General features: G+C 41.2%; 1 protein-coding gene across 1 annotated transcript in view; it reads left to right on the top strand.

The window, feature by feature from the left end:
* Positions 1–25244, top strand: part of LOC140564075 (latent-transforming growth factor beta-binding protein 2-like) — a 154840-nt gene that overhangs the window by 69952 nt on the left and 59644 nt on the right. Inside the window, exons 7-12 of the mRNA XM_072689151.1 lie at positions 77–363; positions 2495–2597; positions 14453–14527; positions 20875–20997; positions 22522–22686; positions 24694–25041. Coding sequence (XP_072545252.1) covers positions 77–363; positions 2495–2597; positions 14453–14527; positions 20875–20997; positions 22522–22686; positions 24694–25041 — 1101 coding nt within the window. The remainder of the gene's footprint in view (positions 1–76; positions 364–2494; positions 2598–14452; positions 14528–20874; positions 20998–22521; positions 22687–24693; positions 25042–25244) is intronic.

Raw genomic sequence — 25244 nt, 5'->3', positions numbered from 1 at the left:
ATGTCATGAAAGGACTCCAATACTCAGTCTAATAGTAACATGTTTTTCCAATTTGTAATTTTTCTGCTTTTCTCAGCTTCCATGCTTCCCTCTCTGGTGAATGTGCATGTCCAGCACCCTCCAGAGGCTGAGGTTCAGATCCACCAGGTAGCACGAGTCAAACCAGGCCAACCTCCTGATGGGGCACATTCAGTGCAGCAGCGCTCCCAGCCTGGAAATGGCCACACAAATGGGAATGTGAATGGCAATGAGCACTACAGTGTACATGTCAATGGGCAGAACAATGGACACAGCCACCAAAGGCCTCATAACAGACTAAATGGATACGTGGGAAGGTGCTTCCAGGAAACAGTTGATGGAAAGGTATGGAAACACTCCACTGAAATAAGAGAAAATCTAGGATGTTGAAGACATCTATATCAAAACTGTATCAAAGCAGTACTCCACTGATTTCTGTGGGAAAGGGAAATTGGTCACTTTGCAATTTTGCCTTGACAGGAGCAGCCTTTCCCCATTTGGTACAGTGATTTGAGCCTAGCATAGAAAGCCTTTCGCTAGTGGTCTGGATGTATTTACATATCTGGGACATGGATTTTGCATTGACAGGAACAGCCTTTCCCCATTTGGAACAGTGATTTGAGCCTGTAATATTTTGCTTACTGGCTCAACTTTCTTAGTACTAGTCTACAGACCACCCACTTACCAATTTTATTACAATGAAGTAATTACAATTACATATGGGAACAATTTCACATAAACATAGTTGAGAATGTGCTTGCATTATTTTCTAATTGGAACTGCACTGCATTTAAATTAGCCTGCCTTTCGTTCAGTCTCACACCCTACTAATTTTATTAACCTTCTCAGATTAAGCCCCGTTGGTCTTGATTACAACATTGAGATGTGTTATTGAGAATAATCTTTGCAAAAGAATTACCACTAACATGATTTTGACACTGATTCTTCTAATCATCAACATATTTTGGGACAGACAGCCACAGTTATTTTCCATTTCCACATCAAAGAATGCTCTTTTCAGACTTTTCAGATGTTTTTCAGATAGTTTTGCTGTCTTCTTGGTGACTAGTGTTAGCTTTTAGCCTAGCTGCTTGAATCCCTGCAGCGGTGGTTCCTCTGGTCAAACCCTTTTCTGGTCAGCCTAGTATTAGCCTTTACTCTTTTTTGCCTTGCCTTCCATTTCCTCCTAAAGTAGTTGTTGTGTTTAGCATTGAAAGGCCAGAAGTTCTTTTCAGTGAAGAGACAGCAGTGTTTGAGGTTCATGGTGTCACTTCCATGTACCAAACTCTAAGTATTAAACAATGCAAAGATAAACACACTTTTCCATTCTAGAGCACATTTAAAATTTGCCCAGTGACAGAGCTTCAATAATATAGGAAGCCTGAGCTGCAGTGTGTGTTGCTGTATCTCAGCTGCTGGATCTTCAACCCCAGTCAGAAATTAATTTACACACCCTCTTTGGAGTTCTCATGTTCCTGATCCAGCAGTGGAAGTGTTATAATTTGAGGCTGCGAGGGGCATCTATTGTGAAGCAGCAGACGTGACTCTATACATCAGCCTGGAAGTGGGCGGCGATATTAACTGTAGCTGACATGATCCTTCAGTGCAGTTTGGAGAAGTTTAGCAACTAAAAAAACCTAAAAAAAACATTAAAGAAGAATTAATGTGCATGACTTACAGAGCTGTACTAGAACTAGGCAATGGGATCTAAGCCAAGAGGATCCTTTCATAGTAGATGATGGATGGTTGATTGTACTTGTCCTGGATATGTCCCTTAATTGCCTGTGCTTGGCCAGTCAGTAGCCTTGACAAGAGAATGCTAACAGAACTCCTAATGATTCAGCATTGTTTCCATGTAAGTCTATACGCCTGCATAATTCAAATATTGGCCAGTGTATGGAGAATAGACAGTGGTGCCAGTGCCCTAGTAAGGTATTTGACACAGCGCTGGCTTGGCTGTCCTGTAATTCGCGATTTACCAGGAATTCAGCAGGGGCTGATCCTAATCTGCCCTTACAATTAGCTCAGAGCCGTGAGCAGTGTGCCAGGGGAGGAGAGGTTGGAAGGCGGAGGCTGTTTTTTGTCCTCTCTAACCAGACTCAGCTGCTCCTCAACACAGACAGCGCTTTTTCGATGCGAGGAGGCGCGCTCTGTCTATAAGTCGTTTCAGACAGAGCGCGCTTTCCTATTTAGATTTAGAGGAAAAGAAAGAATAGCTCTGAATCAGAGAAAGTAATGCCGGACAGTCCAGAGAAGGAGATAACCCCTGTGATTATTCTGGCAGCCTGTGTTTTTCACGCAAGTCCTCCGAGGCTGGAATAAGCCTGGGTTTCATAATACACCTCCGATGCCTTTTCCAAAGGCTTTTGTAACATTTAGCCCCCTCGAAAAAGGCCCTTGTGTTTGTTCAGCTCTGTAACAGGAGTCGATGGAATTCTTTGTTCTGCTATTGTGTGATTGTGTGCTTGTGTTGCAGTGTGGGAAGCCTCTGCCAGGCCTTACCAAGCAGGAGGACTGCTGTGGCAGTGTGGGGGCTTCGTGGGGTCTGAACAAATGCACAGAGTGTCCAAGCAAACCAGGTAAGACCCCTACAGGCACAGATACAAACGCAGCTACCTCAGGGCTACACTAAAAAAGGTAATATATGGACTGAATGATGTATTTGAAAAGCACTACAGATCTGCCTATAAGCAGCTTGGGTCAGTATTTGCGGGATGGAACAAGACGTTTTAGCATTTAAATAGCATTGAATTGACATAAGGGCTCATAAACTACACCAGGTAATGGAAATTCGGACACGAACAGAAGACATTAAGACAATTCATAAATATTTTCTGAAAGATTTTGGTGACCTCCAACATGGCATAGACGTCACGGTTTTGTGCATGAGGTCATACTGAGAATGAACAGAATGAACAGAACAGAATTTCACCCAAAACCATCAGCTGAAAGCCAGTAGCAAGTTAGCAACATGCCATGATAAGCTTAGCTCAAGCTGATTGGCGTCTGACTATGGCGAGTGAAAAACTTTGAATGTTTAAATCAAATAATTTTTTTTTTTTTACCATGAGATGCTTCTCAGTTTTGTAGCCAATTTGTGACACTTTGCCTTCTGTGTTTTCATCAGCCCTACAGTTTATGTTCTGGGTCACAGCAGAGGTTTTTTTTTTAAACAAGGGCTTGGACTGTATCTGACTAGTCAGATACGCATGTCTTTGTTCTACCAGGCGGTCGTGGAGAGCTTGATCAGTTGCAGGACACAGGCATGGTGTGGATATCTTTCAGTACAGTTAAAATCTCAGCTCACTTCTGTGGTTAAGACTGCTGAAAAAGAATAGACCCCCGCCCCCCGCCCCCATTTCATTTATGAACACTCTGTGCTCAGAGGAGCTCTGAAAATAGTAGTTGATCCATCTCATGTTCTTTATCTCAAGTACCAGCTCCTACCCTCTGGCAAAAAGTATAGAATGCCAGGGTGCAGGCTCAGTAGATATAAAACTCATTTGTGCCCGCTTCAATAAAGCTTGTAAATAATAAGGTTAAGGGGTAGTTAATGCTAGAGGGATTGTGCATTGTGAAGAAGCTGTATGCCAGGTCTGTAAGCTATGTAATGCGGCATGTTTTTATCTGATATTCTTAGCAAAATGTAGCGGAGTGAAGTCTAGGAAAGAAATTTCCCTACAGGACAGTAAAGTATATATCTATCTACATGAAAGTATGACTATACTTAAACAGTGCATTCAGAACCGAGGAGGAGTCTAATGCTAATGCAGACCCATTAAGTAATTAGACTGCAGAGTTGGAAAGAAACTGGCAGCTGAATGGTCAAGTAGGTCAGTCATACACTGTTAAAAGTACAAGGTCCTTTCAGCTTGAAACCTCTTAGGATGTGTTGAGGAACCTTCAAAGAACCTGTTTTTTCTAAAAAAAAAAACTTTTTTTACGGTTCCTCAAAGCAATTTAAGAGGTTTCTTCACAGTTTCAGATTGAAGAACCTTCAAAAGGTTCTCAAGGACTGTAAGATATGAAACATTATAGAGGTTAAAATAGTCATTTAAAAAGTTGCTACCAATCAATGACTAAATCTGTTCTTAGAATTAAGTGTGAATATAGGGATTGTCACTAAGTATATTGATATTACTGTTACACACAATTAAGTTGTGTGGCTGTATTATTTAGAGAAACACAAGGATCGGATAGGATTGAAATCGGCTTCGGCTGATGATCAGCATCTGATAGGCAGCAGGATATGATCGGATCGTGGGGTGAAAACCCTTAATTGGGACGTCCCTAATTACTGCCTGTTCAGACCTGACATTTGTATTGCTGGTACTAAACTCCAAACTGTGATGTGAACCAAACAGCGACTTTTGTGTACCAGTGCATCCCTGATTACTGTGATTTCTAGTCTCGGTGTGGGTTTCTTCATGGATCAGCAGGATTAGCAGACACATAGACACACACAGCGAGACACACGAGGGCCGTGATAGCTAGACTCAAACTTACAGGATGAGAGAGAAACCATGAAGGACATGGTTTTTAAGAGTGCAACATGTAGTAATCAGAGGAGCCAAATCCAAACTGTGATGTGAACCAAACAGCGACTTTTGTGTACCAGTGCATCCCTGATTACTGTGATTTCTAGTCTCGGTGTGGGTTGAAACAGTTAGAATGCATTGGTTTCATTTGAATAAAATCTATTACTTTAACACAGTTCTTGTCTTTCAGTTCATTTTACTTTTGGCAGTAACTGTGTATATATAATAATATATTCTTTCATGTTGAACTAAACACATTTTAATTAGGCTTAATTGAAAGCACTGTTTTTTTCAGTGTAATAGATATGTAAAGGAATCTCCTGCCTCACCACACTACTGAAGATACAGTGCAGTCGCTCCTCTAAAAGAGATGTCTGTGGTTACAGAAACCAAACAAGGCAACACATGCAAGCCTGCATATCCTCTGAGCAGGGCAACTTGGCAGAAGCCAAATCTACCCACCCTGCAAAATATCTTAGCTTTGCCCATCCTACGCTTTAAATACGAGCGAGCCCCCCCCTCCTCGTCCCCAAAGCTGTGGTCTTTTTGAAAAGCTATGGTTTTCCCTCCGGGTGGTTTTGTTTGTGTACATGAAATGCAAGCTGACCGCTGTCAGTATTGGCAGCTCTTGCTTTCCTGTGGATAAGTACTTACACACTGTGGTCATACATAGTGATTAGGATTGTCTTACTTTATCACACGACTGTCCGCTGACCGTATCGCTATGCTATTTTTTCTTGGAGGGATGGGGGATAATTGTACACTTATACTGTATGTACCAATTGGCAAACAAGAAAGGCTGTCACACTCGATTCCCTATTAAGCCCCCGCTATTGTCTGTAATCTGGCACAGACATCGGCTCACTTGTGGCTACTCTGTAGATCATTGGCGGTCATTGATTCTCTTTTATACCGCCTGCCAGAAGTTCCAGTACCAAGCTCTATTAGTGTGCCAGATGTGTCTATGCTGCCTGTTCTTTGAAGTTTGGATTAATAGAAATTTCCATCCATTCTCTCATTTTCAGTTTGTTTGCTAGCAATTCTGAGAGCAACTGCTCTGGGAGTGCTGGGAGTAACTCTGCAGGCTGTGATGTTGCTGAATGCATGCAGCAAATATGTGAACAATAAGATTTCACACAGTCCATTTCCTCAGTCTCACTCTAAGCATTGTTGAAATGATCAAATGCAGAAGTCTCAAGTTGTAGGGATGAAGACGTCACATAGAATTAGAAAGAATTGCAAAGATTATGGAGTAAAACGTTCATATCTTAGGCAGTTTGGAGCAGTAAATCACATGTACAATTTGGAAATATAGCTAGGATTTCCAGTATTGCTGGTGTAAGTTTGAGAAGTACACTGCTATTGGAATTATATTGGTAGCAGCTGATAATCGGTCAGGCCAAATTGCAGTTTACTTGAGTCAAAAGTTCTCCTAACTCAAATTTCTTTGGTTCTGCATCTCAGTTTGGTCAACAATACCTATTGAGTTGAGCTTCAACAACATTAGTAAATGAGCTGTTCAGTCTGTTGCTCCTCCCCTCAATCTGTTTACTGTTTATTCCAACCTGCAGGTGACCCTCCCTGTCTCTGGGCCCTGTTGCTGAGCCCTTGCTGAAATGTAACCATATGATCTCCTCACTCTTGATGAGCCGCAGTTAAACTGTAGGGCCACCCTCGAGCTGTGAGATTAGACTATGTAAAACACAGTTCTGAGTACATTTACCTCTCTGTTCTTTGTTTGACTCAGACGTGTACATGACTTTACAGTTCTAGATTGACAAAAGATTGGAGAGAGGCTTGGATTCTTTCAACACCACAGCCTTCAATTGTCAGGGGTCTGAGAAATGGAAGATCTTAACCTGGGGATAAACAGTAAATAAATTGAGGGACACATTTGAGGCTCAGCCTAAACTTTATTATTGACTAGATTGAGATGCAGAAGTAAAATAGTCAGTTAAAAGTGAGTTTGGGGAATGTCTGACTTAACTAAATTGAGTTATCTCAATATAGTAAATGTTGTGTAATTAGCTACTTTATCTATTCAAATTGGCCTGACTTTTTACACTGTAACAAATTTGACTTGTGCAAGACTTTTTTAATGCACTCCAGCAGTCCACGAGATAGACAGTAATTAGGAGAGAGAGATACAGAGTTCATGTTCCATGTTTTGGGTTCTTGTGTTACGCAGGCCATGGGAACTCAAGCATTGCACAGCTCTCCTGTGATCCCAACTGGTTTGACTGAGCGATCGAGTGGCCAGAGAGCTATGCCAGAGGGTCCGGGGTCAAAGCTAATTGATTAGCCCCACTGTTGTCTGTGTGTAGGTCCTGTGTGCAATCTCCTAGCCAAAGTGTTGGCTAGGAGTCACAGTCTTGTGAACCCGAGTGCTTCAGATGGACTGGATTCTGGCTGCTGCCTCTGCATGTCCAGAAACAGGTGTCTGGACAAGGGCCTGAGTTTCTTCATGGATCAGCAGGATTAGCAGACACATAGACACACACAGCGAGACACACGAGGGCCGCGATAGCTAGATTCAAACTTACAGGATGAGAGAGAAACCATGAAGGACATGGTTTTTAAGAGTGCAACATGTAGTAATCAGAGGAGCCGAATGTGTGTTGGCCAAAGCTGAAGCCATGCCAGTTGGTCAGCACAAAATGTCACGGCTCCTAATTGTTTCCAAAGCAAGCAGAGTTTGCCAGAAGAGAAGATTTAGAGATTCCTAAATGAGTCTGACTGAAATGAGTCACTGGCTTGTAAAGAACAATTTATGTAATTCTTATAATTGTTAATTTTATCTTATTTCTCTTGATCTCTCAGGAGAACAGTTCTAGGTTTATCATTTTCATTCCTTTGGGTGTGTTTAGGAACACACAACTATAGTGTTCACACCCAAATACATTCCAAACCTTTTATTTTGGACTGATTGATTTAAATTCCACAGATAATCTAGATAATCCAGACTGAAATTTTGAAATAAAAAAAAACTGCATTTGTTTGTTTGTTCCCAGCATGCTTGTGTGGGTGGAATGTTGGCCAGGCCTCATTTGAAGTAAACCAGCTTGTTCTGCCAGCAAACTCTCGATTACACAGGAGAGACATTTTGAGGCCAATAAGGAGGGGGTTCTATATAAAATACACCAAGCTTGGACTGGTGTATTTGGTATTACTGACTCCAGAGGACGGGAAACGCTGCACGGTAATTTTGCGATTGGAACAGCAGTGCATTCTGGGATATTTGGCTGTGCCAAGTCCACACGAGTTTCTTCGTGATACATCCTCGGTAACACGGGTATAACAAGAACACAGACTAACAATCGGCAAAACTCTTTAAGAGAGGTCATCTACCAGTGGAGTCTGCGAGACACCTCAGCTACAAACACACAGTAAATCACAAAAGCAGAGCTTCAACCATCTAGACTCCAAGGTTCTTAGTTTCTATTAATCTGGTTTATAGATGAATAGATAGAATGATAGATTAATAGAACTCACACCCGGAGCTACAAGAGGCTGTGAAGATAAGTCAACATACTCGTTTCCTGCCTCTCGCTGTGTCTTACTGGTGGATTTGTATGTCCATCGTCTGCCTCTCATCTGTAATTGGTGGATTTGTGTGTCCATCTGTGGGACACTCAGAAACACCTCTTGTCGTTTATATGCTATTTTATTCATACACTCCACTGCTTTGGTGAACACCTAAGGCTCGAGAGGATTAACACTCTCTCTCTCACTCTCTCTGTGTATTAGTAGTATAGTAAGCCACTGTTAACATATAGACAGGCCTACTAATGCTATTAAGATTCTAGTTTAACCTCCTCAACCCTGGATTTTGCTTGGTGTGCATTATTAGTTTCTCCTATTTGGGATTAGTATTACCTAATAGGTATACAAACTAAACTTAGTCTTTATACAGGGAGTTGTTTTTGCAAAAAAAAATCAATGTCCTCATATGAGGCCAAAGGGTCAAGGTTTTAAAAAAAGTATCATGGTGCAGAAAAGCAGAAATGTAACGTCCCCATATGAGGAGGCAGAAGAGGTTAAAAAGAAGGCAGTTCATTAGTCTCATTTTTAAAGTAAATTGTACTGGCAAAAAGAAATCACATATGAATATGAATAATGAAAATACTATGATTCACAGCCCTACTGGGAGGTTCTTTTTTCTGTTATATTGTGTCAAAATGTCATGTTAAATGAACCAGTATTGAAGATTTGGCTTCTAGTCACTAATGAGAAGTGTTTTCTAATACCAGGTTTTGATATTAAATAGTCATGAGCGTTCAGGTTACTTCACTCTGCAGTGCTGTCATAGCTCTTGTCGATAATCACTTTAATAAAAAAAACACTGAACACCTCTCCTTTTATATGGCACAGTGCTACACTAAGTAATGACTCTCTATGCGAATAACTGTGGGCTGGGACACTTCCCACAGTTCTATACTCACACTCCCAAGGGCCCAACTAAATCACACCTCCTACAGAAGCCCTGGCCCATACAAAGTTTCCTCACTGGGGCCAGTAGGGGTGCAATGATCTCAGTTGCCCCTTCTGAACCACGTGAACTCCCCAACGCCCCTCAGCTCTTTTCTATCCAAACCTTTACCCTTGCAGAGTAGACCACTCTGTCTCTGAGTTGTTTTTTCACGAGTATCAGGATCAATAAAATTTGACAGGGTGGAGTGTCCAAGCCAAGTTCCACATCCTGCCACATGAGATCATCCTTTTTCCTCAATCTGCATCACAGCGATGTTTAATCTGCTATTAATCGAGGACAAAGGCGCACACTTGCTACGTTTTATGGGGCATGATCAAACATCCAACAGCTTGGTTAATGATCAGCATCAAAATCAGCAGTCTGGCCTCTTGTGAAACAAAAGGGGGGAAAAAAGAGATAATTGGACGTATGATGTAGTTCTTGCCTGTTCCCACACAGCATCACCTTAATGCAGGGAGGCAAAGAGCTTTAAAGCCCCATGTCTGCTTGGCATAGCTGTGTCGTCAAACAATCATTAGGTGCATTAAAGGGATTTCTCTGATTATAGCCAATCATAATTAGCTCTGAGGTCTCCCTGTTAAAAAAAATGAAGCAACCCTTTCTGAGTGGACATACCTTTCTTTATACGCAAGGCACTATGACAGAATATTCAAGGCGTAATAAATGAATGACATGTAGCTCAGAAATGTATTTCTAATGAGATCATAATTGACGTTCGGCCTGTGCCTTGTCCAAAATGTGGCGCTTTAAAGGATGCTGGAATAATTCATGAAGGTTCCCATCGAACTGTCTCAGCTACCTTTGAGAACAGCAAGTCAGAAATGTGAAAACTGCCCAAACAGAAAGAACAACAAAGCTTTGTCTCGTTATACATTATTCAGGAAGGAATCATTGACTTCACCGCTAGCCTGTCATCTTTATGTTGCTGCCAGCAGACACCAGAGCACATGAAAACAGATTAATCAGACCAACAGCTTGAACTGCAATTCGTTTGAATACACAGTCGAAGTACTGTAGAGCAGCTGTTAGGAAGCAACCACATCATACATTTTCACAGCTTTGTATCAGTCGCTCAGTTGACTTTGAATAATTAGAGAGCAAGCTTGAGAACAACGTGTGATTTCCTGCGATTTCCTGCATTGTCTAATCTAAGTTGTTTACAGGCAATGCTTTAGAATGTCCCTTTGGATAATAAGGACCTTCTCTAATCAAAAGCTTTGGTTTTGGGGGAAAAAAAAAACAGGGTATCTGCAAGGCCTGTGAAAGCAAATGGAGACGGCGCTTTCATTTGAATAGTCAGCAAATGAAAAGTAGTGATTAAAGAGCCTGGGCTTTCTCCTAGTTCGGGCAATTAGCATTAGCTTTGGTCTGTTCTTTCAGGGATCTCGCTGTTCCAGGGGTCCCAGTTCAGCTTGCTTGATTTCAGGGTTCAGCGGTGTCCACTGAGCAGAAGACCTGAAGAACATTGTTGTCTGTCCTCCTCCTCAGCCTGCTCCCTTTCCAGCACTCTTTGTCTGGCTCTCAGTGAGGCATACTAGCCCTGTTTCTCCGTCCAGCTCATGCGGTGAAGCTCGCATTGCACCTCTGATGTTATTCATGCTGCAGTTAAGACTCCACTGATCTCTCTCAATCAGGGTGGTCTTGCCTGGTGAGGGCACTAAATTATCAATAAGAGATTTCTGTCAATGAACAATGATGTTCCTGAGCCAGCTCAGCTCCTTTTCTTGGCCTTTCTGACTGAAGCAGCCGCCCACACATCTTCTTTAAATCTTAGCTAGGACAGCCTGCTTCACATGTGCTTCCTCCATAACAGAACAGGAACGAAACATGCTTGCGTTTGCTTATATATGTATGTGTCTGTTCTGTACAGAATAGTTTCCACATAAGCAGATAGAATAGATAGCTAATCTGTGAAGTGGACCAAACATCTTTGGTAAAGAAATAAAGACTTCCCACTGACCACAGCTAGACCAGCTGGACCATGCATTTATTAGTTAATTGGTGATAAAGTAATAGTAATGTTACACTCAGCTCAGTCTTGTATGTTAGTAATGCCTGTATTGTGGTGGTAAGCATGGTTTAAAAATGTTAGCTATGTTAATTATAGGAGAATATGGAGACTTGACAACTAATCCCCAACAAATTAAGTTGAAATTTTAAAAACCCAATTTAGCTATTTCCAATTCTCATCCACTATGTAGGACATCCCCATCACACAGCAACTGGCATTGAACCAGTACAACATGACTGAATGTCTGGTGCAACATGTTATAATAGTTCAAACATTTTAATTTAGTTCAGTTGAATTTAATTCAAATCAACAAAATATTCAGTTCAGTTCAGTTTATTTCAGTTTATTTATTTTAGTTTATTTTACCAATACAGCATGACCCCAACAGGTCTGGTGCAACACACAGTACATATAGTTCAGATAATTCAGATATGTCAAATTGCAGGAAGCAATCATGTAATTTAAAGCAGTTTCATTCAGTTTCATTTAGTTGACATTATACCAGTGCAGTGTGACTACAGGTTTAATGCAACATGGGATAAAGCCGCAGTCACACTGGGTTTTGTGCACATTCAAAATTCCATGCATTTCAATGAAATTCAGCATGACGTTGACGTGAACTTTACGTACACGACTTTCGAGCAAATCATTTCTCCTGCAAACTTTTGAGTCAAAGTTCAACATTGATGAACTTGTGATTTCTCATCCCTGACCAATAGCGCTGCTGCTCTGGCTGTGTGACCTGTGACGCGGCCTGTACTATCTCTTCTCTGTCTGAGCCAACATGGAGGAAGCGCTGATTGTTGGGGTTTTAAAACAGGAGATTATATATTACAAAATACAACTCAAGTACGCGGCGGCATGGTACACAGTCAGTCAGGAGGTGGGATTAGATGATAATTATCTTTTCCTCTGGGGTTTTTAGTAGTTTTGAAACTGCTGAACCAAAATGAAGGACTGATGAAGTTGTCCAGGACCTACTGAAAATACCAAATGCAGAACAAATAGACATAACAAGACCTTGTATCTCTACAGGTAATTCCATATAATTCCATAAACTGTTCACACATGCTACCAGTGGTGTAATAGAACCCACCAAAAACTGAAGAAGTGTTGAGGTTTTGATTTACCAGTGCTGATATACAGGCTTAGACCATCAGACTGAGCAAAGCCATGATGACTTGTTTCCTCTTAAAGGAGAACAAAGCTAGAGCAGTCTTGATTCTTTTGATGATTTGCTCATTTCCTGACCCACCACCACTCCCTACCACAAGTCAGTTCTCCCTTTCCACAACTTCTGTGACCCCCATCTATCTCTTCATCAATTCACCACACTGTCACTGCCTGTGAAGTGAACTCAGCTGGGACTGCGACTGCTGACCCCTAAAGCTCCCCGTTTGTGGACAGCAGGATGGGATTACTGTTTGAACAGGCATATAGTGACTCACTATTAATCAAATAATCAGCTCTGACCCTTGCCCCCTAATGCTACATGGTACACTCTGTCCCATTTCTAAAACCTCAGACTCACTCTCCATGTTCTAGTGAGAGTAGAATACGAGGAACAAAATAAAGAGAACAGACCGAAGTATGTTGCAAGACTTCCCAAATCAGCTGAGACCCTCACTAAATCTGTTCGGCTGGCCAGCGAGCCGACTGGGCTGTCTTTTGGCTTTCTGAATCAAAACATTAACCTTGCATAAATCACTTTGAGTCTGAAAACAGCTACAGTTTAATGATACAGTGCAGCGAACTCAAAGCATTACGGTGAGAAACTTTTCAAACTCAGGAAGCTCGAGAACCGTGTGTCCGCTTTCAACTTTGTCCTTTACCTTTTATTTAATACGGACATAGAGAGACATTCCCAACGTTTGCCCTTGGATCAGTTATTGTAGGCTTACTTTGACCATAACTAGTTTCTCTGTACTGACAGCTAGTTTATGAAAGGGAGGTCAGCCGACTCCCAGAAGGAGGGAGTGCTGGCAGCTCGGCGTGAGCTGGAACTGCCTGTAATTGTTTTCCATTAACACTTGTCACTTATGTGGGAGGAAAAAGAAAACTGGAAATGAGCTTCCTCACACAGGCACGGGATGGAAAGTCATTACAAATGAATATACTGTATCTCCTCTTACCAAAACCAGAGTGTGTTTTGCACTCTGCTACAACTGACTGGTGTGCTTGCTTCTTTATATATGCAGCAAATCCTGTCACATGGCATATGTAATGTCCCGAGATGAGTTGATTCCAAACCAGAGGTGGTCATCATTTTCGGATATAAATGTGTATAATTAGATGTCATCAGCCCTGGGTGCTGTAGATTATTGTGTGAAGAGTGCAGTAAGTGTGGTGTGGGATAGTGTCGATAGATTTTATACTGTACTTTTACACATACTAGTGATTACGGATTGTAGTGAAATATGATATTACAGTACTGTACTCCACTGTATCCACTTTCATGAAGTTGTCATGTCTGGTTTTGTGCTATAGTTTTTAGTGTCCAGTTCTATGTAGGTAACTGTCGGGTGTAATGTGCTGTTTTTACACTGCTTTATATTGCACTGTTGTTTATCATATCCATCTCTATGAAGGAATATGCAGCCTTCCTACTTTGTCCTGCTTATCCACTGCATTAACTGATCCCGCTGTCACCTTGGATTGGATCATTTTATCCATCCCTTATGTGCGCCCACACTGTTTTAATACACTAGGATAGAGTTTCAGGCAGCGTTATAATTTGTCACCGGTGAGGTATTTTCTTCCCTGATGAGGAATCCTATATTGCTTGGAAAACTGTTAGGTGGGTCTTTTTGGTTTGAAAAATGGCAACAACCTGTGATTAATGGTCCAGTTGTTCAACTCGGGTTACGTTTGCTTTCCCTTGCTGTCTACTCATTTAATTCATATTCTTCTCTACATGTGCTGGTCATCAGACCATCTCAAACTTCTTCCTCTTGCCAGGGAATCACCTTAATGTGCCAGCGCACTGTTCAGGGAATGCTGGCTTTGTTGATTTTACACTTTATTGGTTATGTTTGGAGTAAAGTTTTGAGTTTTGATTGAGATGACTCAGATTCAACAAGCACATATCTCACGCAGGAGGGCTCTCCTGAGTGATGGTGGTATTTGGCATCATTCACATGATTTACACACTTATTTGTAGCTTTTCTTAACCAGCATCTTGACGTATAGCATGGCGTATTTTGTTGCCATATTCTGCTTGATGGTAGCGTTAAACTTTAAATGTAATGATGGGGATCAGTTTACATATCTCACTGTTACATCTCATTTGGCCCACCTAGCGGACTCCTTATTTCCCTCCCTGCCAAAATATGCACATCTGTGATTTATAGCTTTAGACTCCCTTTCATTCACTCTTCTCACTTTTCTTCACAGCTTACGCAGTGATCGCCAACGGCCAAGTGGAATGTCCTAAAGGCTATAAGAGGATGAATTCGACTCATTGTCAAGGTACGTAATCGGAGATCGCTCGGTAGCTGCTAACCTGAACTTGCTCTGACTTTCGCGCATTACCTTGCAGCTTCATATGTCCAGATGGACCCATAAGAACTTTTAATGAACAGCTTGTGTTTTCAAACACTTGAATGGAAAGAGGTTTTTACCTCAGTTTCTTGGCCCTTGTTCCACTATAAATGCTTATGTTCTCAATGTACGTTCTTGTACATTCATAAATACACCCCTTAGGCATTTGTAAAAGTACTGTGAGTGAAAATACCAGTGGGAACAAAGTCACCGGTTGAGCTGAGGTCAAACAGTCATCCCTCTACTGCTAATGAAAATAAACGCATAGTCCCCAACAAATCTGCCCCTGGAGAATGGATTAAGAAATGAAGAATGAAACAAATATGACATTTAAGATTCAAAAATGTCAAATGTTCTTAAGCTGTTCAGCAAACTTGTTTATTCATCCTGCATTCATTTCAACATGAGGTTATACTCGTAAAGAGGGTGAGAGGGTGCCTTGAGTGTGGGTTTGATGGGCTTTGTTTAATTGTGTGTATGCTTATGGTGGGTGGAATAAATTAACTTTCTGAAATGACATGCACTTTACTAGATCTTTTACATTGTTTTATAATCTGCTAGTATTTATTCTCTACAAATGTGTCTACAGAAACAAAATGTGACATACAGTTTATCTGAATAAATGTTTTCATGCACTATAAAGGGATAATAAAGGAAACTCAATTAAAATGAAAAATGACACAATTATTTAATAAGGAAAGTTACCAACATTAAGTGGCTTTGTCATAAGAAATATGTGAACCTTTTTTTTCAACAACCAGTGTGATCCCCCTTACAGGAATAACTTCAATTAAATGTTTCCATTAATGGTTTCCAATCCCGTCCATTCCTGTCGAGTCAGTGATTCTTTAAGTAATGGTGGTGCTAAATTTTGACTTGGTTATTGCAAAATGTTGAATTTCTTCTACTTTAACTATTTATTTGCAGACTTAATTGTGTGCTTAGTGTCATTGTCCTGCTGCATGACCCACATAAGTGACTAAGTGTCAGTTCACAAACAGATACCCTGACATTCTCCTGATAAAGTTGCTGATACAATTTAGAATTCATAGGCCCATAAGCAAAATAGCAAGCAATCTTGGTTCCAAGGCCATAAAGCAGCCCCACACCATGATACTGCCATATTTTCGAGAGCATAACCCTTTTCATTTGAACCAAAAGGTTCTATTGTGGATTAATCTGTCCTACAAAAGGCATCTAGCTTATCCACATGCTCTTGAGCAAACTTCAGACAGGCAGTGGTCTCCTTGCTATCCTGCCAAGCACACCAGTTTTGTTCAGTGTTTGCCTGATGGTGGACTAATAGAAATTGACTTTACTTAATGCAGGAGAAGTCGGTTCCTTAGATGTTTATCTGGGTTTTTTTGTGACCTCCAATAATATTATCCACCTGACTCTCGGACTGGTCCTTGGGAGAGTAATAGTGATGCTACATTTTCCAATTGTGTATTATCTACCTCCCAGTGCTGTGTACTGGTGGATGCCAGGCTGTTTAGAAATGGTTTTGTAAACTTTTCCAGCCTGTTGAAGATAAATAACATTTTTCTGAGGTTCTTAAGAATCTCATTCTATCAATGCATGGTGTATTGTGCAAACCTCTGTGGTAAAAAACAGACCTGAATATAGGAGGCCCAACTAAATTCACACCTGATTGCCAACCACTTTTTTGAAACATCTGACTTTAAAGCATCACTATGTAACATTTATGTAACAGCACTTAAAATCACATTGTTGCTCCACTGACTTGTAATAGAGAGAGTAGCATTGCTGTTGTTGCTTGACACGCTGCTAAGTGCAGTAAGTAACTGCACCACGTCAGTCCCATGCTTCTTTCAGTTCAGGTCATCCAAGCGTGTCCTTTTGGGGTAGCTTGAAATCCAAATTGCACTGTATGGTAGCCCAGGACCAAGAAATGACTATATTCTGTAATGTTGCTTTAACTACTCCATTTCATTCAATTTAATGCTGGATAATTTTGCTCAAGATATGTTTTTCATCATTGGTTTAAGTTGGTTCTCTTTATCTAGTGCAAGGATATTTCAGGTCAGATTTCTACATACATAAATACAGACAACTGTAAATGGTTCACAAACTTTCTATAAGCACTGTATTACCTCAGTTATGATGTTTTCCGCAGGTGTTTGAAACTAATACACACTGAAGCAAAAATTGTGTAAGATTTACTTTTGATCAGTCGTCCTAATCCTCTCTCCATTTACACTCAATTACAAAACGCTTTGATTCAGTTACTGAAACACAAAATCATTACACTAAAAATGTTTCTTCTTGCATAAAATGCTGCGGACACAGACATATGCAATCTGAACTGCTGTCAGGGCTTGCCAGCAAACTCAGTAATTTATCCCGTTTGATTCAGTTCCCTCCCTTATGATCACTTCAAGATGTTCTCTCCCCCCCAGACTCACATTTTTTGGGATGCTGCAGAGCTAAACTGACAGTTATTCACAATATTTTCTGGCTGGCTTCAAAGTCTCATTCCTCTGCTTCTCCCTCTCCCAAAAAATTATTTTTAATTTCAGCCGTCAGATGGACTGCCAGAGCGGAGAGAGGGCTGATTTTTGTGGGATTCTGTCATTGTCAGGCTGGTGCTTTTTCTGCCAAGCTATGTGTGTGTGTGTGTTCTGTACATGCCAAACTCTCACAAACACACATCTCTGTATGAAGACATTTCCTTACCGTACTTTACATCTGAGCACAAGTCAGCGGTGTCTGAAATATCCCAATATTATACAAATATACTGCCGCTGACACACAAAAACCTTGCATGACTCAGAGCACAAACATGATTCACTGTAGCCGCCCTCTCTGTTCAAAGTCTAATGGGGCCGGTGCAGTAAAGCGCTCAGATAAGAGCTCCTCAGAAAGAGGTCCAGCTCCGCTGACCCCTCAACACACCCGCTCTGTCTCCCCAAAACACTCCAGTGAGACCAGGGCAGCTGGACTTCACATCAGTCCCTCTATCTACTTCCTGCCTCATGGAAAACTGAATGAGTCCAGTATTGGCAGGCTGTTATCGCTACAGAGAAGAGCAGCTAACAGCTCTGTGTGAGTAGTTGTTATGCTTAGAGAGGATGACATGGCATACAAGCTATTTAGCACCATGCCTTTCCTAACAGAAGTAGCAAAACATTAAACACTAGCGCTCTGTGGCCATATGTCATTACATTTCGCAGGACAGTCATATCCAACAGTGTTAAGCCTGTCGAAGTCACGCGACTGAGCTCATGCAGGAGCGCTGCGTCCACTTCAGATTAATAGCAAAATTGGCAGGAACATTTACTCTTCCCTAATGCACTAATCAACAGGTTCCTTATGTAACAACCTCTAGAGACAGCAAACCTTCTGTCCACAGCCTCCAAATTGTGTAAATTCACTGATAATTGCACAATACATTTCTACCATTAACTTAGCAAAAGTAACAGAAGGTTATAATTATATATCTATATAAATTATAAATAAAAATGTATTTATATACCTAATAGTGGGACACTAGTAAGACATTGTGGCATTGTCTGTATTACATGATGAAAAGCATTCATTATAGAGGATAACTGGTCCACAGTGGTGCGTCAATTGCTCTGTACCACTTGCCCGTAGGACACCACCATTATGCCATTGGTAGGCACTCAGTGTGCAAAAAGTAAGCCCTCATTTTGGACATCAGTCAAATCTCGTCTTTTGCCCATGATGATCATTTTTCACACTGCCACAACTGACTGGTGTGCCTGGGATGTCCTGGGCTGAGTTTATTCCAAACCAGGGGTGGTCATAATATTTTGGTAAGACTGTGCCAGTGGGTAAAGGGTGGGAGCAGCTGGAAAACCTGATGTTGATGATTAATGATTGTGATTAATGAAATTCAGTGTTTAAAAATCTCTCTATTAATTCACATTTCCAGATTTACTTTCACCTTTTTTCTTTGAAATGGACCATTCTGTTTGTTTGTTTTTTTTCAGCACCCTGATATATTAGATATAACATCCAAATTTAAGTTTTTGCATTCAAACTATTCTACTACAACTCATCCAACTAAAAAAAACATTTTACTATTTTTTTTTTTTTTTTTTTTGCCTGGTAAAAAGGTTGTATCTATGTTTTTTATTTTAATCTAAGGCATAAACACCACAAAATATTATCACATATTTTGTAGCCTGACTCCCATGGTCACCATGTCTCCAGTGAAGCTTGATCAGGTCTCTCCTGCAATCAGTTTTTCCACCCTGATCCGCCGCAGCCAAACAGAGCTGGCGACATGCTGATTAATTGTTATTGGGAAAATGGGGATGGGGCAGCCTTTCAGGCTCCACTCCAACAGAGTAGAGGGAAACGGCCCATCATTGTCTTGAGAGAACAAAAAAACAAACTGTCCGAACAATGGCATAATGGCAGGATTTAGAGTGCCCACATCTCAGTCCTGCACAAAGAAAAAATGCACTATATGTTCAAGTCTGGATTTGCCTGCTTGTCAAATATCTCTTCAGAAATTCAGAAAGAGTTTAACAGATTAACCGTTTCTCCCTTCGGTACAGTAATGGGTCTACTGCCCTTGTGAGAAGGCCTCACGCCATTTATTGGAACATTACAGTAAAGATTTGGTTGCATTCAGCCACAAAATGCATGCTGAGCTCAGGTACTGATGTTCATTCTGGATCACTACAATCTCCATTCCAACTAAAGGTACTGGATCATTCCAGTACCTTTATTGGGCATGATAACCTTAGGCTCATGTACAGATGTTCCAGAGTACTTCTGTGGTGATTGTACAAACAGTGTGTGCAACTGAGCAGATGTTTCAGCTGGGGTTGCATCTTAAAGTAGCTGAAAGTAGCACAGTTCCTTGCAGTGTTCCTGGACTGCACTGTCCACTTCAATGCTGTCCTGGTAGGCAAACTGCAAGAAGCCCATGAATGTTCTGACCAGTGATTTAAACTAATATCTGCTGTCCTAGTGTCTTCTAGATCCACCAGTCTAAAGTCTTGAGACTTGAGGTTGTCCTTGTCTTGGAAACCGGGACAATACATGATGCCTTCCATATGAATGGCCTTGGGACCTATTACGTCACTTCTACACTAGATGTCCAACTGTTTGTGAACACCCCTTCTAATAAATGCATTCAGCTACTTTAAGTTGCACCCATTGCTGACACAGGTGTGCAAATGCACACACACACAACTTAGTCCTTGTAGAGAAGTACTGCCAATAGAATAGGACTCTCTACAGCTGTTAAATAGGAGCCTATTGGCACCCTGTCTAATGCCAGGCATGGGCTAGTGAAGTATAAAGCCCCAAGTATTGAGCTGTAGAGCAGTGGAACTGTGTTCTCTAGAATGATGAATGGTGCTCCATCCAATACTTTTGGGATGAGCTGGGGAGTTGGGGGATGAGATGAACTGGTGATCATCCAACATCCTGACCTCACTAATGGGTTAATCGTTGAATGCAATCAAATCTTTACAGCAATGCTCCAAAATCTAGTAGAAAGCCCTCCCTGGACAGTAGAGACAGGGAAAGCCGGGTAAACACTTTTTTTTTTGATGCCCTTGATTTAGGAAGAAACAATGAAAAAGCAGGTGTCCCAATACTTTTGTCCATATAGTGTTCCTCTTCTGCTTTGTCTTAAATTAAGTTCTCTGTGAAATATTTTTTGTAAACGAGATTAAATGTCAATTCTGAGAAACCCCCCACAACGTAAAGACTTTGTGTTGGAGGAGGATTAGCTTTGAGGTTAAGGGAAAATCAACTGTTTATATATGAGTGCCAATTTAAGTGTCTTTTTTTTGTGCACACTTTAAACTCTATTGCATGTTGCCTGCAAAATGTGTGTATGTGTAAAAGAGAGAGTGAAAAAGAGCTCATACCACCTCCTCGATTGTATCATGTTGCCTACAGAACTCCCCCACTCTCTCATGTCTTTGCCAGTTATTCATATCTCTGATCAAACCGTCTTGCCAGCGTGGAGCTTGGACATCTATCAAGGCATAATGATAACAAAGGAATCATGTTCAAATACGCTCCTCATAAACCATCTCAAGTATCGCTCATAATTCAGGTTTCCACACATAGGCCTAATCCAAATTGTCAAAGTGATAAAAGAGGGGGAGAAATATGAATACATTGATGGATGTGTTTGCTTTAATTCTCTGAGTTATTATAAGAGCAGATATTATAATATAAGATCATTCTAATAGAGGCCTGAAGAGTAGCATCGTACTGAGCTGGTGTGTTTCTCTTGTGTTTTGTTCTTGAATTCACAGATATCAATGAGTGTCTGATGCCTGGCATCTGTAAGCATGCAGAATGTCTCAACACCAAGGGCAGCTATAGGTGCACGTGTAAGCCTGGATACATGCTGGACCCTGCCCGCAGCCACTGCGTCTGTGAGTGACCACCACATATACACAGACAACCACAATAAGACGCTAAATAACATTTAGATGTGGATTTCTCAACTTCTCCTTTTCTGCTCTAACAAGCCAGTTTTGGTCCAGTTTTCCAAAAGCATCTTTAGTGATAAGAGCATTTAAACTGGTATAGAGTGTTCATTGTGTTGTTTGCATGACCAATTGTGCTGAGATGTTTTTAGGAAAGCTAGGCCGAGCTATTCGGAAAAAAAAAAAAACATTCTGTTCAGTCTGACAGATCAACAAATCTATTAAACTCTTAACCCCTTAAAAAGCCTATAGTCCGTGAGCAGGCCGAAGGTGTTCTTCTGTTACCAAAGAATGGCCCCACCAGTTTGTACAGACATACCTGTAGTTACTGAGTAATACGCCTTAGTGTGTAATAAGCCTTGGAGTTCCTCCTCAGTGGTTCTTGTTTTCTTTACCCCACTGTTATAACAACTCAGCCAGTTTGTATTGCTTTGCATGCAGTTAACAATTAGCAAACCTTAGGGTGTAATAAAAATTATGGGGCATAAATGGGTTAAGCTAAACCAAGAGTGCAGAAATATGATATTAAATTGAAATGGTAAAATATTACATTTGTATTAGTGGATTATAAATCAAGTCTGAGGCAATGCACTGCAAAAGAGCACATCTTCAGTGCAACAGTCACTAATTATTAAAACCAGTTGCTCTTGCAAATACTCTCTTAAGAACAAAGATGCTTCGAATGGTTCTTTAAAGCGATGCCATAGAAGAACCTCTTTTGGTTTCATAAAGAACCAGGGCTGGGTTTCCCAAAAGCATCTTAACACAAAGATGATTCTTAAATTGTAGAGCAAGCATCATACCGAACTCTCTCACTAAGATGCTTTTGGGAAACTGAGCCCAGGATTGTAATAGAGTTGTGAGAAAGTGTGAAGAACCTTTTAAAGGTCTTAAGAACCCTCAACAAGTGGTTCTTCAATGGCATTGTTCATTGTAACCATCTAAAAGGATATTCCAGTATGTGTCAGTCTAATCTCAATCTCTGCATTGTGTGTGTATTGTACGATTGATTACCACCAATGATTATTTTGACATGTTTCCCTCTATTTAGAGTTAGATGTAAAGCCCGCTAATAATAGAAAATCTGGGCAGTGGCTGAATGTTGCATAATGTTTGAAATATGTCTCTGAACATTGCTGAACATTTGAAATATGCATCTTCTCCAGGAAAGGCTTCACAGTTCTTGCCAGTGGAAATCAACCATTTCCCACACATGTGGGAGGTGTGAGAGATTATGTTGTAAAATCCTAGAGTGTTCCATTAATGAGTCAAATATGAACAGGATTGAGAAACATTGTAATAAACTACAAAACTAGGTAGTAGAGCAGTACTCCAGGGCCAAGCTTGGGAACAAGAACATCTGCTGAGGAGGGTTGGGTGGGTGCATGATGTTTGGTGTTGTGTATGATCTCTTGGTGTGTATTATTGATCAGTGCTAGCTTGTTTAAGCTTTTGTTGTAATGTTTACAGCGGATAAAGCAGTGTCCATGGAAAAAGCCTCTTGCTACCGGTCAGTTTCAGCAGGCACATGTAGCCTCTCACTGTCCATGAGGATCACCAAACAGATCTGCTGCTGCAGCCGGGTGGGCAAGGCCTGGGGACCCAACTGTGAGAGGTGCCCTATACCTGATTCAGGTACTTCACTCCCATCTATTACTGTTACTAACTTAGAGCACAGAGCATTCTCTGTATCCAGTGGTGTAGTGGTATTCTGATGAGTGGGTATAAAATGCACTCTTGTGGACCCCTGTCCCATTATGTTCGCATCTGTTCAGTGCATGGAACTTTATTCCATTTCTACAGTCCAGTCCAGATGCTTGGATGGTGGACAGGGGTTAGCATGGGCAAGTACGCAGCAGAGTGTGATGCACTGTATGTTGTTAGGTATCCTTCTCGTAGTGTCATTAAGATTTCTGAGACTTGTTCCACATATGCTCTTCTGTTGATTCCACCCAAATGGGATAGTCTTTGTTGAACTCAAACATTGATGAGTCTTGGGGGACGTGTCAACCTTTTTGACTTGCCTATCCTTAGACCACTGTCAGTAATTACACACAGCTGACCGCGAACACCTAACAAGACTTACTGTTTTGGAGATCCTCGGACCCAGTCGTCTTGGCATAACAGTTTGGATATTATATACTATATTTCCATACACAACACACAATACACACACATGACTCTCTTGGAAACAAGGAACCAGACTAAGAAACCCCTTTCTGGAGATCTTGGAGGATGAAATGCAGAGGATTCGCTGTTAACAGTATTACTGTGAAGCAACCATATGATAGGAGGTTTTCCTAGTCTGGCTGGAGCATCCCTATAGCTAAACAAAACAAGCCAATACTAGGCATACCTTTCCTGACATGCTTAACGGAAAAATCAGGGGTGGTTAACTGAGGAAAATGATAGCTGATAGTTGACCATTAGTTGAGGAAGGAAAAATTGTTAACCAACCAACATTGGCAACCAACTGAAGGAACAAATGAATTATAGTTGTACTAAATATGCCATAGAGAGGGAAAGTACCAACTGGAACTAAATGTCATTCTCCTTTGCTTCTCCTGATCTCATCTTCAAAGACAAATGAAACACTGTGTGCATGGTGTGGAGATTTATAGACGGCGTCACAGCAGGAAAGGCCGGCATGCTGAGCGAAGGCAGTAGAATGAACCATGGTCTGTATAAATGTAAAGCAAATGGAAAGGAAAGCAAAGTGACCATCAGCCATGCATCTAAAGCTATGCAACCCCTCATCTTCACCTTCCATCTGTTCTGAAGAGACAGTGTAAATCAGAACAGTATGGTGGAACATCCAGCATATCTGCATTTAGTCATGCTTTCTGTAATGCAGGCAAGAAGGGATTTGAATTGAAAATCTATGATGAATGGACCTTCCTCAAAGTATAGGTAAAAGAAATGCATGAAATCCACCATGTCTCTGGTTCCAGACAGTATGCTTTGTCTAAATTGAACATTCATAATTCATTCTTATTGTGCCTGCGTCTGAAATCCTGTATTTCATGTCATGTAGTTTGTACGGCATGGAGCAGGATTACAGCACTGAGCCTAGAGCTTAGGGTGTTATTATACTTACTGTAGATCAGTTCATTTTTACAGTGTCTTTCATCATTTTATTTTGTTTTTGTAATTATTTTAGATTTTTTACCCATTTTCTTCCCAATTGGATGGGCAATTACCCAGTCTATACATATCCTCTCTGATGATGAAGGCTGTCAGGTGTCCTCTGACACATGCAAAGCCGGCCAGCGCCTTGTTTTCTGAATTGCCGGCAATGCAACGGCACCGGGCAGCTAGCTTGCTCAGAGGAAAGTGTTGCATATCTGGCTCAAACACATCGGCCAGCAGACACCAGTGAAGGTTACCCACTCTCTCCAGAGTGGGTAGAGAGAGAAAGGCACAGTGTTTCCGGGTTGGCTCAAGACACACTGGTTGGAAGGATGGATGAATGGATGGACATTTATATGTACTGTATCTTTGCCTTGCTCTTGTGGTTCCTTTCTTCTCTCCTACAGCCGCCTCTCGTCATAGTTGTACATCTGTATCGTACTTGCCGCTTTATATAATATCATCTGCCAAATGCATAATTAAAATATCATATATTTGTGTTTCATTTTACAGACCATTTTAGGGAAATCTGTCCCGCAGGCCATGGCTACACCTACTCCCGTTCAGATGTCCAGATCACACTGAGAGAGCTGGAGGACGAAGAGATTAGTAGAGTCGAGTCTTTCCTTTCTCAGATCCCCACATATCCTCTGCCTGACCAGATCCCTCTCGAGACCCCCTATCACCTGCCCCAAATACCAACCCTCACTCACACCCCCTACCACCACCCTCAGGCTCCTACATTGCCACAGCTGCCTAAAACACCAGAGCCTGGACAACCACCTAGGACAGCACAGGTCCCTCATCACCCTTGGACTGACTTCCAGCCTCCCATACATGTGTCTCCATCATTACCTAATGGTGAGTATATGGAGGCTATGCTGGGAACCTCTACAAACATGATAGGTATTTGGATTCATATCAAGGATGTTCTTCAAGGGCTGTTCAATAAAAGCACTGGTTCTTTATAGAACCATGACAATTTATGGAATCATTTGAAAACATGAATGGTTCTTAAAGTGTTCTTCATATACATGGAACATCCCTTAATAGGGTTCTTTATA

The sequence above is a fragment of the Salminus brasiliensis genome, chromosome 10 (genome assembly GCF_030463535.1).
Source record: "Salminus brasiliensis chromosome 10, fSalBra1.hap2, whole genome shotgun sequence".
Lineage (NCBI taxonomy): Eukaryota > Metazoa > Chordata > Actinopteri > Characiformes > Bryconidae > Salminus > Salminus brasiliensis.
The sequence above is the reverse complement of the archived record's forward strand: the minus strand, read 5'-3'. Positions and strand labels throughout refer to the sequence as shown.